This window comes from Artemia franciscana, chromosome 1 (genome assembly GCF_032884065.1).
Source record: "Artemia franciscana chromosome 1, ASM3288406v1, whole genome shotgun sequence".
Taxonomy (NCBI): domain Eukaryota; kingdom Metazoa; phylum Arthropoda; class Branchiopoda; order Anostraca; family Artemiidae; genus Artemia; species Artemia franciscana.
The window spans coordinates 67,827,896-67,844,998 of NC_088863.1; the positions used below are offsets into that span (position 1 = coordinate 67,827,896).

Below are 17,103 nucleotides of genomic sequence, written 5' to 3' on the forward strand. Positions count from 1 at the left end.
TTTGAAATACGGTCAGTCAGCCGGGTACCCAGAACAATCCGTAGGCAATTTCTCTGGAAAACATCTAGTAAATTTTCATCTGCTTTTCGGAGTGTCCATGCTTCAGAGCCATATTTGACCACTGTCATCACTGTAGCTTCTAATATTCTAATCTTGGTTTGTAGGCTTATCTTTCTATTCTTCCAAACTTTTTTTAACTGTGAAAAAACACCCTGAGCTTTAGCTATTCTACTTTTAACATCTTCACTGCTCCCACCATCTTTACTAATAATACTACCAAGGTAACTGAAGCTCCCAACCTGATCAATCTTTTCGTTACCTAAGGTCACCTGTTCATCTTCACTTATTCCTAACCTTAGTGACTTAGTCTTCTTAACATTAATTTTCAAGCCTATTTTAGCACCCTGAACTCGTAAAACCTCTAAAAATTCATTCATTTTGCTCACACTTTCATCTAATATGCTTAAATCATCAGCATAATCTAAGTCCAGGAGCGTTCTTCCTCCCCATTTGATTCCATGGTCTCCAATTGCCTTTCCTGTGCTCCTTAAGACGAAGTCCATCAAAATGATCCATATAAAGGGGGATAGAACACAACCCTGCTTAACTCCTGATTTAATACAAAACCAGTTGCTAACCTCATTTCCTACCTTAACCGCAGCAGTATTATTCTCGTACATAGCGCAAATCACTTTAATGTATTTTTCTGGTATACCATATAACGATAAGACCTTTGTTAACGCTGTTCTATCAACAGAATCGAAAGCTTGCTCATAATCGATAAAACTAAGGACCAAAGGTGTTTGACAACGAAGGGACTTCTCAATTATTAACCTAAGAGTGAAAACATGGTCGACACATCCTCTACCTTTTCTAAAACCGCATTGTTCTTCCCTTAAAACTTTGTCTACAGCATGTCTCAGTCTAAAAAGTATCATATTACTCAGTAATTTGCTACCTACAGAGACCAGACTAATGCCTCGATAATTCCGACATTCACTCTTGTCACCTTTCTTATACAGTGGTTTAATTAAGGTTTTCCTAAAATCATTGGGTACTTCCCCTTTTTCAAAAATCATGTTCATAATCTTCAGTAGCTTATTCCTAACCTCAGAGCCACCATATTTAAGGAACTCATTAATCATACTATCAGCACCTGGGGCCTTATTATTTTTTAATCCTTCTAGTACTGTCGCTAATTCTTCCTCACTAAACAAATCTTCCTTCACATCCAAGGTATCACAAACTTTTTCATTTTTATCTATATCTTTTCCTGCAACTGTATCTCGGTTTAGCACATTCTCAAAATGTTCCACCCATCTTTCTTTAACTTTTTCCTTATCACTAATTGTGACCCCATTTCTATCTTTAACTGGGACTAGTCCGGATCGGCTACTCCCTTTCAATTTATTAACATGCCAGTATAATATTTTACTATTATGCCGTCTAGCCGCATCTTCCAGATCCTCAGCAATTTTATCCATCGCCTCCATTTCACATCTCCTTAGTTCATATTTTAATGCTTTCTCCACTTTCTTTACATTCCTTTTGTTTTCATACGACCTATCGCTCAGATAATTCTTATACAAACCCCTTCTACTCTCTATTAAACCTAATATAATCAATCAAAAATCATCTCAGATTGTCTATGCCCACGTTAAGGCAAGCAAATTTAACTATTCTGGCAATTGAAAATGACAATCATATTCAGATTGACAATTGTACAAAAGGTTTTGCTATGAAAAAAAGGACTAAAAGTGCATTTTTAATCATTAAAAATTTGAAGCCGTATTTTTTTTTTTTACTTTTACAAATTTCCTTGATTAATAATTAAAATAGTGAAACTACAAATTTCCGGTCTGCCTGAGACAGGAAAAGCTCACGCTACACCACTACTTCTTTATTACCCCCTCTCTTTCTTGACTTTCTTGTCGCATATTGACTTTCTTGTCAGTAAAACCTAAGAAATATTACTGGAACCTGAAAAGGCGAAACAAATAGTTCAGCTATTGTTATTAGTAACTGATTAGTATTAAAAACTGATTTAGAAGTTACTGATCTGTTAAGTAGCCTTCATTAAATCCTCGAACTTATTTTTACACGAATCTGTCCATAAAAATACTCGGGACATTTGCACATACACTATATAGATTTCACTCCAAAAATTTACTATTTTTATGACTTTGACAATCCATCCTAATCACCTCTTTTTGAATTTTCTAAGGCCAAAGTTCTGAGGATATGTCCCCATTGACTATAAAACTAAAGACAGGTAAAATATAAATAGTAAAACAATTTCATTGGAGCTTACTTTCCAGCAGGGAGTGAATATGCAGAATCCTTTGCAGGGGCTTCAAAAAGAAATTCATCAAAGGCAAGTAACAAACTTTCTGAGATTCGAAGTCCTTAATTATTTTATCGAACTTTCGACTGTTACGCGTCGCTTGTTCCAACTTCTCGAGAAGGAAGCCATGCTCAGATATGTATGATTCATACAGCTAAAAAAAAACATAGAATCATTCAATAAATGACACCCTAAAAAATACAGTTTCAATGGGAACTTAGAACACCAATCGGGTACTATCATGACTTCAAAGTAAAAGATTTGATGTGCGTCAATGGCTATTTTATACAAGATGGCCTACATTAAACACCATCCCTCCAAGAAGCTATCTCGGCTTGTGCCACCACTTCCCAAGCTGATACAGCACACAGAGCAAACACGATACGGTTAGATTACCCATAAGAGAAGAACCCTCGCAGTGGTTGATATAAGATGAGCTTTGACAAACAATGCACCTTAATTTGGGACGGTCTCGCCACAGAGGTTATACCCAAAAAACCGTTATTGATCCCTTTAAAGGAAGGCCAAAAGGCGCAATTTTACCAACAAACCTAAAGTAAAATGTTGAATACCGAAATAAAAGACCATAAATTTTTACCGGACTTGCGCCAAGAATCATATCAAACAGTTCGACCCGGCTCAATAGTAAACGAAACTCTAAAAAACGGAATTTCGATGCTAAAAGATATATCAAAAGAATTGGATTTTTATGCTGATTTTAAATATACAAGTTTCATCAAATTTAGTCTTTGTCATCAAAAGTTACGAGCCTGAGAAAATTTCCCTTATTTTGGAAAATAGGGGGTAACACCCCCTAAATGTCATAAGAACTTAACGAAAATCACACCATCGAATTCAGCGTATCAGAGAACCCTATAGAAAAAAAATTCAAGGTCCAATCTACAAAAATGTGGAATTTCGTATTTTTTGCCAGAAGACAAATCACGGGTGCGCGTTTATTTGTTTTTTTTTTTTTTTTTCCAGGGGTCATCGTATCGACCAAGTGGTCCTAGAGCGTTGCAAGAGGGCTCATTCTAACGGAAATAAAAAGTTATAGTGCCCTTTCTAAGTGACCATAAAAATTGGAGGGCACCTAGGCTCCCTCCCACGCTCTTTTTTTCCCAAAGTCAACGGATCAAAATTTTGAGATAGCCATTTTGTTCCGCATAGTCGAAAACCATAATAACTATGTCTTTGGGGATGACTTACCCCCCACAGTCCCTGGGGAGGGGCTGCAAGTTACAAACTTTGACCAATGTTTACATACAGTAATAGTTACTGGGAAGTGTACCAACGTTATCAGGGGGATTTTTTTTTGGTTTGGGTGTGGGGTTCAGGGGAGGGGGCTATATGGGAGGATCTTTCCTTGGAGGAATATTTCATGGGGGAAGAGAAATTCAATGAAAAGGGCGCAGGACTTTCTAGCATTAGTATAAAAAAAACAATGAAAATATAAACATGAAAGTTTTTTCAATTGAAAGTAAGGAGAAGCATTAAAACTTAAAACGAATAGAGATTATTACGCATATGAGGGGTTCTAAAAATACTTTAGCATAAAGAGCGAGGTATTTAGGAGGAGATAAATACTTCACTCTTTATGCTAAAAATTTTTTAAGTAATTTCAACTATTTATTCTACGGCCTTTCTGATTCGGGGGTCATTCTTAAAGAATTGGGACAAAATAAGATTTGGTGTGAAGAGCAAGGTATTAACGAGGGGACCAACCTTCTCATATATACATAATCAAAAATATAAGAATATAAAAGTTTGTTACGTAAGTTAATTCTTAAGTTACGTATTTTTTTTTACTAATAAAAACGTTCGTTAAAAATTAAAAGATCTTGTTGCCTTTTTAAGAAACCGAAAAATTGGAGGGCAACTAGGCCTCCTTCCCCACCCCTTATTTCTCAAAATCGTCTGATCAAAACTAAGAGAAAGCCATTTAGCCAAAAAAAGAATTAATATGCAAATTTCATTTTAATAATTTATGTACGGAGAGCCAAAATCAGACATGCATTAATTCAAAAACTTTCAGAAATTAAATAAAAAAACAAGTTTTTTGAAATGAAAGTAAGGAGCGACATTAAAACTTAAAGCGAACAGAAATTACTCCGTATATGAAAGGGGCTTTTCCTCCTCGACACCCCGCTCCTTGCGCTAAAGTTTGATTCTTTCTCGCAACTCTACAAAAAACTTTTTTTTTTATTTAATCATTAAAAAAACGAACCGTAAGAGGTAAATGATTAGTTCATAAAATGTGAACACATAATAAAAAAAGAGAAAAAAGTAGAAATTTGTTGCTCAGATGGCCATTCTTAGTATTTTACTTTACCAAACGGCTTTGCCGATCATCAAACTAATATAGTCCAAACCTCCAAGCTAATTTGACACAGTTTCGAGGTAAGAAGATTTCCAATAATCAGAACTACAGAATAATTTGGTGCTTTCATCTTATTCGCAGTTCTTTTAGGGTAGTCTACAGACTTTCATGGGACTTTAAATGGCAACACTTTAGTGACATTAAATTAGTAACCAATGACACTTCGTAAAATCTCTCTCCACAAACTATCCTCTTATTAAATAAATTTATTATATATATTTATTCAGAATTTCAAAACTTCTATTTGATAGAGCTAGGCCGACGGGTTCTACTTGCCGTAGTATCGGTCCTAAATTATTTTTCTGGACCAGTCGTTTTATAATTATGAACTCTTAAAGGCAGTATGATATTTTCCTTATTGTTTTAAAGTTGAATCCGCAAGACTATATCTTCAAAAGAAAGTAAAAACCTCGTTGACTGTTAGGTGCCATGTTTTTTTTTTCTTTTTTTTTATTGATTTTACCCAGACAGTCCTTTATTTTTTTTTTAATTAAGCACCAGCTACTACCAAAACCTATTTAGCTGAATATGGAGGTCTTTTTCCTTAAAACCTCAATCCGTGTTTTTTTTTTGTTTTTTTTTTTTTACTGATTTTTCCCAGACACTTCTTTTTTTTAAAATTAAGCACCCGCTTATACAAACACCTTATTAGCTGAATATGGAAGTCTTTTTCCTTAAATACTGAATTCGTTTTTTTTTACTTATTTTTCGCACATTTTTTTTTTTTCAAATTAAGTACCCGCTACTACCAAAACCTTATTAGCTGAATATGGAGGTCTTTTTCCTTAAAAACTGAATTCGTGTTTTTTTTCGTAATTTTACAAGATCTATATGGTTGTTTACACTTTTTCTTATCTAATTCAAATCAGATTGCATATTCGCTGTCCTTGGTACTTTCAAGCCTACCAATAGTAGGGACCCCCCATCAGAAATACGTATGAGAGAATTATTTGGCGTACTGTCACCACAAGCAACAATCTCAACCCCCCCAGCAATTCCAAAATAACCTTTTCCCAGTTGTTTTAGATATATAAAAAATAGCTGCCACAAAATAATGACAAAACGTCAAGTAACGACACGGTAAAATTTGACACAACAAATGGGGAATAAGTTAAACGGTAATGCTTAAAAATTCTTCTGTTTAATGTCTCTTAATTTCTCTATAAGAGAATAGCTGGTGTGATCCTAAGCTGGTAAGCATTTTATTTTGAATGAATTGGTAGAGGTAGACTAATTTTAAAGGCTAAGTTAAAGAGGATAAAGTTGTCATTCTATGATTTTGTTAGTTAGCGAAAACTGTCTTTTATTAGGAGATTGTTCGTCATTCATTAAATAAATTTGTATTTTAAAAGTCAAGTACTATCATGTACTGTTGTAGAAGGGGTGTAAGCAAACTATAATTGTAAAACAAGCATTTGGAGAGGATGGGTGCTTAAGAAATATAGTCGAAAACCAGTTTTTAAGGGTGAAAAATTCTTTAATTCTTTAGAGAATAAGACTGGACATGAGACATTTTTTCTATGATTACAAATTGGTTCTAAAATGTCATTGATTATAAATTTTATTGGCAAATGACTCACTTACGGTTGTTAGGTATTTAGCTTTACTTCTTATAATTATCTTGAATTTTATGTCTTTTCATTGATTTTTGTTTTGTTGGCTTTTTCTTTGGCATTTTCCATGAATATATTATTTTGCTCGCGCTGAAGAAGAGAGGCGGCTGTCCTCTCAAATTATTCGCTTTACTTGTTTTTGCAGTATTCTCGTTTGGCTTTAAAAGAAACCATTTCTGATCATTTGTTTCTTTATATTAGCTAAGACAATTTTTATGTTTTCAGTAAAGAATTGACCTGACCTCATAAGAATGTATTTGGCTTTTAATTTTCAATATGAAGATTCGAGAACGTTCAATAGTAAAACCACACTTGATAGGTTTTAAACTCAATGTTTAACATTCCAACATTCTGACACTGGGATCTCAGCCCGATTGAAGATAAAATCTCAAATTTGACTTGCCCAGCTTATTATTCTATCAAATAATTCACAAGTTTTGCTGTTTTATTTGCTATGGGCCAAATTTTTAGTGAAGCAATAGTTGCTTTGTCTTGTCTGTTGTAGCCGTTAATATATTAGTTGTACACACATTTTGAATAGTTTACTGAATGAGTGAACAAATGTCCACCAGGTAGATTTTTACCAAGTTTTAATCTAGTAATAACTGAAGAAATTTAATCTTAAAAATAAATTTGGAATTTTTTTTTTAATTGTCTTCTTCAGAAACATTATTTTGAGTGTGAGCAATGTTATGTTCGTTTAGGCATGTGGGACGTGTTGGTTAGATGTACCCAAAGATATTAAACACATTAAGGAATTAATGTTTATTAATACTAAATATTAAGGACTTAATTAATTTATACCCGATTTTGCCTTTATATTTCCATTTTTTAAATCCTGTAAATTTAAGAAAGTTATGTATGTTTAAAAATTAGAATCAACCTATAATGAGAATTGACCCTAAACAGAACTCAAACCTCTAGGGACAGAGTTATTAATTGAAATCTGTAGTATTTGTAATGTATTTTTTCCCTTGTTGTTATTCTATTTTTGTTTTAATAAATTTCTCCCTCTCTCATGGATCAAAATTAGGTTGAGCTTACAACCTCTTTCCGTAGTGACATAAAAGGGAGGGACGGAGAGGCTTTTTCAATATCATCAGCTGTAGATAGGAAAATTATTGCTAGTTAATGAAATACATTTCTGAGTTTCTTCCCAGAAACCCTACTTCACCTTTAAGTTATCCGTCCATTTGAGTATAACGTCTCCTATTCTTTCATTGCTGGGGCGAATTGCACAGGTATTGCGTCCTTCCCTGTAACAACAAAAGGAAACGAATATTAATATAGGTAAAAAAAATATTAAATAATAATAATGATAACATTAACAAATATTAATATTGGTAAAAAAAAAAACAGAACCGCCGACACTAAGACAAGAGATACGAACTCAAAATGCTTAAAACACATGGCCAAAAAGAAGCACGGTTATTGGAATATTTTCCCATGCATATGAGTAATACCACCTTTCATTAACAGAAAATTCAGCTCTTTTTTCTTTTCGTGGGATTTTCATCTAGTGACAATGTTTAGCAGAGTGCCGTAGAGTATTTTACTCTTCTAGCTAACAAATGTTCTACCACTGAGCCATTCCTCCATTATTTCATGTTAAGATAATATATAAAGAACATTCTAACCTTATAACTCATATTTTCGTAACAATTTCAAGAACATAAATTCCGTTCAAGATTCAAAATTTATCGTCCTTTCAAAAAAGTCCAATCTTTTTTAAAAAAAAATTAAATATTGGGGCTATCACATACGCATAATCCGTTTGAAACCCCTTTATTTTATTTAAAGCACTAATATTTTCAAGGAATTCATTCTTACTTCAATTCTAATTTCAGCTACTACTACTAGTAATTATAATTCTTCGTAAAAACTTGATATTTTAATAGAATTAATTTTTTAATATAGATATTTTTGTATTTGCATTTTTATTGGAGCATAGTGTAAAAAGCATTTCATTTTAGTAATGTTGAATTCAATGATAATTAAAAGAAGTAAATAGAGGTCAAGCAGGGTATCAAACCAAGTCGATACTGAACTAACACCTTTATCTAATAAGTGAAAAAAAATTGGTTCTACTTTCTAATAATTCTAGTCCAAAATAGGTACTAATTAAGGATAAATAATTGAAAAATACTCTCAAGTTTTGGGCTTTAGTGATATATGTTTGAATTTGATTCCAATGAATTTAAGTTCGCGTGTAAATATTTCTATTCTAAATTATACGTACTAATTATTCACAAATAACAAATTTTTCTTAAGTTTTGACTTTTTATGAATTGTATTTATTTAACCCGTCAAATTTTCGGTTATTCCAAATGAAGACAGGAAGCCCTCACAAACCAAACGATTTCTCTATGACATAGAAATTAAACATTAAAATAATATGAAATAATATAAAAGATAGAGAACAATATTAAGTTTTCCGCAAGGAAAAAAATTCTTATGATTTACCAAAGCGATATTCGTTGTTCCAAATCCTTTAGAAACAAGCAGTGGGCATCATATATAGGATCCAGCAGTTCAAATATTTTTGCAAGCGAATCATTGGAAATTCCTTCTGAAGTCGAAACTTCATCGCGAAACCACTAAAAGAAGCGAAAACAAAAAAAAATTAGACACTAGAATAAAGTAAATAATATAAACAAAAACTTTTAAATGAGTTTCAGAGAAACTGTGGAATCCTTTAGAGCAGTAATTATTACTTTTTTTTTATTTGATACTTTTTTAGTTTTTTACATTTTATGACTATCAAAAACGTTTTAAGACTGAATTTGAGTCGATGTTGCAAATGTCTTTAGTATACAATATTACATAAATTGAGATAGGAGTAGCAATTTGTAAACAACAACGTTCCATGGACCAGCCGTAACATTAAACTTATTCCAGAATTAACTCTCTCCTAGAACTTCTTGTTTTAAGATTTAAAAAAATGCTAAAGGTGTAATGACTACTTGACAAAAGTATTAAAGAATATCTAATTTTTTCTTGCATTTAGGCCTTTTTGACTCGGAGACTTGAGGATGCAAGCTTTGAAGCTATCAGAAAAAAGTTTGGGCCTATGGCGAGTCCCATTTTTTTAGTTGAAGGAAGTTTGTTCAGAATAATTTTTTATCCGTTAATTTCCTCTTGCCCCGAAGACTACTGGGTATAAGTTTCAAATTAATCTTTAGTAAGAAACATTTGATTTATTTATAGGCCTCACAACGCCATCCTCCCTCCCCCTGAAACAAAATTTACGATTATAATGGTGCAGAAGACAGACGCTGAGAGTTTTGAATATCGCAAACCCAAGATCAAAAAGTCTCCCTTTTGACATTCTAAAGCCATTTGCAAACTATTAGCAATTTGAATTTTTACTGTCCTTGTATCGAGGGTTCTAGGAGTAATTTTCATACTGGAGGTATATTTCTTGGGCTTCTTTGGACTGTTTTGAAAGAAAGGATGACAATAATAGGCAGCGCAATAGCGCTACCTAAGAAAAGAACAGTGATAGCACAATGCTTTTTTTTTCTTTTTATTTGTCTTAGACCAGGGCACTTCGTATTGAAAGAATTGTTGTAGAAACTTCAAAAAGGGCTCATTCGATTAGAAATTTAAAAGGTTATGGACCTTTTTGTAGTCGAAGGCAATTTGGGGGCAACTAATCCCCCTCCCACGCCCACCATTTCCACAAACACATCCAATCAAAATTTTGAGATAGCTATTTCGTTCAGCGCAGTTTAAAGGTCCAAAAATCATGTCTTTGAGGATGATAGCCCCCCCCTCTAACAGCCCTAAGGATCAAGGTTGTAAGTTTTTCCCTGAGGGCATATAAGGTTATTATAGAGAGCGTTGTCGTAGAAACTTCAAAAAGTGCCCACTCGATTGGAAATTGAATGGGCTAGTGCCCTTTCCAATATCGTAGCCAAAACTGATCGGAAGGCAAATGACCCCCCCCCACACCCATAATTTCCCCTAGAAATCCCGATCAAAATTTTGATATAACCATTTTCTTAAACATAGCTGAAAAGTTTTTCAATTATGTCTTTGAGGATGGAGACCCCTCTCCCCCCCTTACAGCCCTTATGACAAGGGTTGTAAATTACACCCTTGGGGCATATAAGTTTTATAGAAAATGTTGTCGTAGAAACTTCAGAAAGGGCTGATTCGACTGGAAATTGAACTGCCGTGAGGATGGAAGCATTATTTAGAACTCTGGTTTTTATATTCAGTGAACAACTTGGAATAACATATGCAGAGCCACATTTACTGCCTCTTACCGAGCCATCAGTGTATATTTGGAGAGAATCTGGATACAAAGTGGTCATTTTCTCATGGAAAAGTGCCTAAATTTAGTTTGACAGGTGAATTGCCTTTTACAAAGGTATTAACTCTAGTGAAACACTTGGAGGTGACGTTAGCCATCCTGAGGGAGGATAAACAAGAAAATGACTGAAATAGGGTGAATCGAGTTTCCAAGGTAGGACAAGCTCGTTAAATATTTCCCATGACCTTATAAATGTCAAACTATGCGAGATACCATCTGAGGCAAAAGTAAGCTAAAAATAACATGCTCGTGACCTATTGTTTGTAACTTGCTGTACTATTTGATGATCAGCACATTCCGTCTTTTTAAAATAGTGGTTAGACCGGCTAAGAGTTTCACTTTGTTAGAGGGGCACTGGGCACGAAACCCTAGGACAATTTTACTAGCCGTATTTTGAATTGTTTCTTATTTGGCAAGACTAGTCTAACTACATTCTAGACATGACTCAATGGTATGCTCAATCTTTGAAAGAATAAATCTCTTGTAAAAGTCAAAGAGTATTTCCATGGAGTTAGCCCACTTTGACCCCGCCAGGCACTTAAGGATGAGTCACCTTAGCGTACATGCACTTTTTAAACAGTTGATTTGATTTTGCCAAGTCAGTATTGGATCCAGGTATAATCCGAGAAATTTAGGTGCTACAGCATATTCTATTTCCACATTGTTGACGAATAATTTTGGTGGTATGACAGACTTTTTGTTGTGGAATATGATTGAATTTGTCTTAGACTTGGAAATAGGTGGGGAAAATGCAGAGAAAAGGCTGCTAACTCCTCTAATGCTAAGTTAATATTATTGGCAATAATATTTACATCTCTACCAGCTGACAAAAGAATCAAGTCATCTCTAAATTCAACCGTGGATATTGAGTCGCTGCTGAACTAACCTCACTTAAAAGTAATAAGAAAAGAAGGGGTCTGAGTATGAACGACTGTGGGAGCCCAACATGCGATGATGAAATACTGGATAGCTCATTTTGCGCATGAATTTTGCAGCTTCTATCAGATAGATATTGAAGAGGAACTTAATGACTCCACCCCTTTTAGAGTGTGACCAATGAGATTCTTGCAGACGTGGTCAAAAGCTGATTCAAAGTCAACTATAACTGCTATCGTGATCTCACCGCTATTTATGACATTTCTTACAGCTGCTTCAAGCTGGATTACATTACTTACAAAATTACGCCCCTTACAAAAGCCAGCCTGGGAATTCGGTAGAACTCTATCAATTTCCAAAAACCATTATAACCTCCTATGCAGCATCTTTTCAAAAAGTTTTCCAAGGACTGGTATAAGTGAGATGGGCCTGTAGGGACTGATTGAACCTGGATGTTTACCTTGTTCACTGATTCGGACTATAATGACCTGTATTTTGTAGGGAATATTTCTGTAGTTCATGCGTAGTTATATACTTCAAATAAGGCATCATAAAAAATTTCTCCAGCATTTATGGTCCATTGGCCACTTATTTCGTCCTCTCCAGGCGCAGAAGAGGAACTGGACGACCTTAAAGCCTTCTTTAGCTCGGACTTAGATCAGGGCCTCCTCCTGGCCACTCAGCGTGTCCCCAGGTGCTGATAGGGGAACGTCCTACATATATTTATGGTACCTCCATAGGAGGCACGGACCAAGGGTCCCTAGAGGTCAATAATGAAAATTGGGACACTCTCACCCGGGGCCATAAATGCAGGTGGACAAGGAAGAGGCCCCTCAAATGTATACACAACAGGGCCCACTGACGTGTCCACACGTCCTTGGAGTTACAAACCTTTTCCCAGTAACAGGTTAAATTGCATGGTGACACAGAAAACCTTCGCGGGAGGATCCTCTATAGGAGGAGAACTGCGACAGGACGTAAGATCCAGATCTATGAACAACGGCCCCTGCAAAGGGCTGCCTCGACCCATTCGGATACCTGCAAAACTTGGGACCTTGCGGTCAACTCTATTCTCACTTGAGGAACGGCACCCTCGAGGAAATTATAGGCATATTAAACGCTACAGCATTCTTACGGGATTCAGATTAGTGGATAATTCTTCTGGGCTCGGTCTGTTTTGACGGGCGTTTTCGGGCTGAAAAACCTCTGCCTAGCTAATTTATCTACTATGGGTTGCCTCCTAGGTTGAGACTGTCTTTTTAGGATTTCGACTCTTGGTGATAGAAGAGCATCGCCAAGTGCTGAAAACCATGTTGTGGCCAAGGTGAGCCCACGATTGCACAAGGCCTCCATTCATACTGCAAGTCCCAGGGACTTTTTGCTGTCCGGTTGTAAGCCGGCTTAAGCGCTTTGGTGTAGACTTGAGAAAATATATTGAGCCCCGTCCTGCACTGGTATCCGTCAAAGTTACTTTTCCTGAGGCCAAACAAACTTCAATGATTAAAAAAAAAAACGAAAATTGGAACTTGAAATGTTACGACGTTAAAAAATGACTATCGTATCGCAATTTTGACTGACGAATTCAGACGAAACGAACTGGACTAATTGGGAGTCTCAGCAAATCATCTCCCAGGGGTAGAAAGCATAGAATTACAAAGGGTGACGGGAAGGATGGGGTACATAGACAGGAGTAGGGCTAATGATGAATAAGGAAGCTGGTATCCGTCAAAGTTACTTTTCCTGAGGCCAAACAAACTTCAATGATTAAAAAAAAACGAAAATTGGAACTTGAAATGTTACGACGTTAAAAAATGACTATCGTATCGCAATTTTGACTGACGAATTCAGACGAAACGAACTGGACTAATTGGGAGTCTCAGCAAATCATCTCCCAGGGGTAGAAAGCATAGAATTACAAAGGGTGACGGGAAGGATGGGGTACATAGACAGGAGTAGGGCTAATGATGAATAAGGAAGCTGTTAAGTTATGCTTGTTTAGGCTGGGAAGGTATTGATAATAGAATACCAATTGCTCATTTTATGACTAAAAAGTTTTGGGTGTCAAGTGTAGTAGGATATGCCCCTGTAGAACTGACTGACGGAGATACTATTGACTCAGACGAATTTTATTTACACTTACAGGAGCAAATAAATAGGGTCCCAGTTAAAAGTATGGTGTTTTTCCAGGAGATTTTAACGCCCAGGTGGGTAGAAACAGGAATAGATGGTATCCTAGCCTAGCTAAATTTGGAGTAGGAAAAGAAAACAGAAATGGATACAGACTTTTGCAATTTTGTATTATAACAATCTAGTTATAACCAATGCGGTGTTTGGTCAAAAAATGGGCCATAACTTAGCATGGTATTCACTTGATGGTAAGACAACAAACTCTACTGATCATATTATAAGTAAATCGAAGACTGGCAGGATCAATACAAGATACATGGATATATGGAAGTGCTGTTATTGATGTTAAAAGTAAAGATCACCATCTAGTAGTGTCTTGGGTTAATTTAAAGCTGAAATTTCGGAAGGGTAACTACCTCCTGGAAAGTTGTGATGTTGAAATACTCAAGGATGAAAATTTGAGAGAAACTGTCCAGGAACGCTTTAATAGCCTACTAAACTTGAGAGTTTAAAATTTGACAAACTAAAAATGTTTGTGATAATTTTAGAAAAGCAATTTGTGAAGTTGCTGATGATGTCTTAGGGAAGAAAGAAAGGACTGCTGCTAGGAATACTAGTGAAAACTCTTACGTTAATAATTAAGACGTGCCTGAGTTGTCAAACACCTTTGGTCCTCGATTTTATAGATTATGAGCACGCGTTCGATTCTGTTGACAGAAGAGCTTTAGCAAAGGTCTTATGCTTGTATGGTATACCAGACAATTACATTAAAGTGATTAATGCTATGTACGAGAATAACACTGCTGCGGTTAAGGTATGAAATTAGGTTAGCAGCTGGTTTTGTATCAAATTAGGAGTTAAGCAGGGTTGCGTTTTATCCCCCTTCACATGGATCATTTTGATGGACTTCGTCGTAAGGAGCACAGGAAAGGCAATGGGAGACCGCGGAATCAAATGGGAAGGAAAATCTCTCCTGGACTTAGATTATGCTTATGATTTAAGCATCCTAGATGAAAGTGTGAGCAAAAATAAATGAACTTTTAGAGGTTTTGCAAGTTCAGCGTGCAAGAATAGGTTTGAAAATTAATGTTAAGAAGATAACAGAAGATAAAGAAGAAATAAGTGAAGACAAAAGGTAACACTGGGTAAAAGAAAGATTGATCAGGCGGGCAGCTTCACTTACCTTGGTAGTATTATTGGCAAAGACGATAAGAGCAATGAAGACATTAAAAGTGGAATAGCTAAGGCTCATGGTGCTTTTTCACAGCTAAAAAATCTTAGAAGAATAGGAAGATAAGTCTGCAAACTAAGAATATTGGAAGCTACAGTGCTGACAGTGGTCAAATATGGCTCTGAAGCTTGGGCGCTTCGAAAAGCAGAGGAAGATTTGCTAGAGGAAGATTGCCTTCGGATTGTTTTGGGTACCCAGCTGACTGACCGTATTTCAAACAGCAGGCTGTAAGAAAAATGTGGTTCCATCCCGATTTCTAGGGCTATAATGAAAGAAAGGTTGAGATGGTCAGGGCAGTTCTGCGGGTGAAGGATGACAGATTGCTGAAAGTGCTCCTTAATAATAATTTGATACTATTAACTGGTAGTTTGATACATGATATTACAAATTACCATAACAGTGTTTTTCAATAAGATCAGGGTATGCATTCAATAAACCGAATGTGTAAAGGATAATTCGTCTTTTTGCTTTTATATTTTTACCAACCGTCTAGGGCTAAATGGAAAGCAGGTCGTCTTCGTTAGGGATGGGAGGATGTCATAAAGAAAGATTTAAAGGAAATGGGAACTTCGTGGGAGGTTGTAAAAAGGTAGGCTTTGAATAGATTGGGATAGAGAAGAAGCGTATGTCGGTGAGTTGGCCTCAGGCAGCTTGGTGCTGCCGTAAGTTGTTGTTTGTACTAGAAGCAGCAGTTTTTGAATATTCGAAATATTCATAAAACGGCATTCTTGAAAAAGAATGTGTCTTGATTTTGCTTTTTTTTTTCCTGAGAACATCATATAATTCAGATGCTGTGACATTTACTAGGCTACAATCTACAGGTTGGCGCCGAATGGGGTGGGGGGAGATTATAAGGAAAGATTTAAGGGAAATCAGAACTTCATGAATTGTTTGGGATGGAAGAGTTTGTGCAGCTGTGTTGATCACAGGCGGTTTGATGCTGAAGTTAGTTGCAAGTTCAGCCGATTTCAGCCAATTAACTGTTTTGCACGTAATCCCTCATTTTAAGCGAAACAAATTCTAGGGTTTCAACATTCCCCCCCCCCTCTCTTAAAATTGGAGAATTGAAGCCTAAAATGCTATTCTGTCGTGTTCTGACTTCCACTGCATGCACAATAGGACCCTTGACAAGGAACAAGACTTAACTGGGCTAAAAACGGGTGGCCTTATCAGATACATAAGGAAAGTTAAATATTAATTTTTTTTATTTTAAAAAGTGTATGATTAAAACCTTTTTTGGAAGTTTTATTTTCAGAAGTTCTTACTTTGATTGTTCTTCAGCAAAATACAATACAAAAAAAAAAAAAAAAAAAAAAAAAAAAACACAATCTATCCATTGGCTGATATTACTCTTTTTTTTCTCGGTTATTTAATTATAGTTTTTTTCTTGTTTCTCATACGTCAAGAAAACAAACTTGCTGAAAAATCCTATCGATAAAATAATATTTAAAACCTAATATCATGAAATAAATTTTGAATCAGGCTCAGCCACAGCATAAATTTAAAACAGTAGCGAAACTTTGGTTCGGAAATGGGACATATCACAGCGCGCGCTTTGGTAAGTTACCAAAGCATAAAAGCAATAGCTTCAGTTGCTACTTGGCATTCAATCAGATTATAGTGAAGGCGGAGTCATGAAGAAAGGTGTACGACTGATGTGTCCTGAAAATCTTTAATAGAGAATACAGGAATTTTCGATACTGTGTAATATTTATGCTGTGGTATCAACTTCCTCACCTCACATAAGTTCAGCCAAGACCGACAAAAAAAGAGTTATTCATTCATACTACTTGAATTGACTAAAATCGGAACAAATTATTATAGCTATATATGCCTTTTGTGCTGCTAATTTTACATCCCGGTTCGAGGCGTGTTCATTTAGACTGAATTTTACTTTACTGTGTAGTAAACCGTTTTTTTATCATTAATTTTGCATGGATAGGTTAGCGTCCTCACCCAAGTCTCTATTTAGGGACACATTATTATTTGAATCTCGTTTTATTTCAACTGCTTCACGGACAGTTTGTTTGATTCCTAGGTCATTCCTAATTATGATTGTCTCGTCAAATAGTACAAAATGGTTAGGTTATAAAAAACGTGGTTTCTTAAAGCTGAATCATAAGATGTTGAACTATCATTAGGAATTAATGTTTTCCTGTATTTTCTTTGTGCTGCTGTAAACAGTGTTCATAAGTTTTGGTGAGTTGTCCCAAT

General features: G+C 35.5%; 1 protein-coding gene across 2 annotated transcripts in view; it reads right to left on the reverse strand.

The window, feature by feature from the left end:
• The window catches only part of LOC136033184 (FERM, ARHGEF and pleckstrin domain-containing protein 2-like), a 158,226-nt gene that overhangs the window by 39,283 nt on the left and 101,840 nt on the right, over positions 1 to 17,103 (reverse strand). For both annotated transcript variants that reach the window (XM_065713892.1, XM_065713897.1), the window contains exons 14-16: positions 8,801 to 8,934; positions 7,512 to 7,593; positions 2,312 to 2,498 (exon numbers count right to left, since the gene is read on the reverse strand). In XM_065713892.1, the coding sequence (XP_065569964.1) occupies positions 2,312 to 2,498; positions 7,512 to 7,593; positions 8,801 to 8,934 (403 nt within the window). The remainder of the gene's footprint in view (positions 1 to 2,311; positions 2,499 to 7,511; positions 7,594 to 8,800; positions 8,935 to 17,103) is intronic.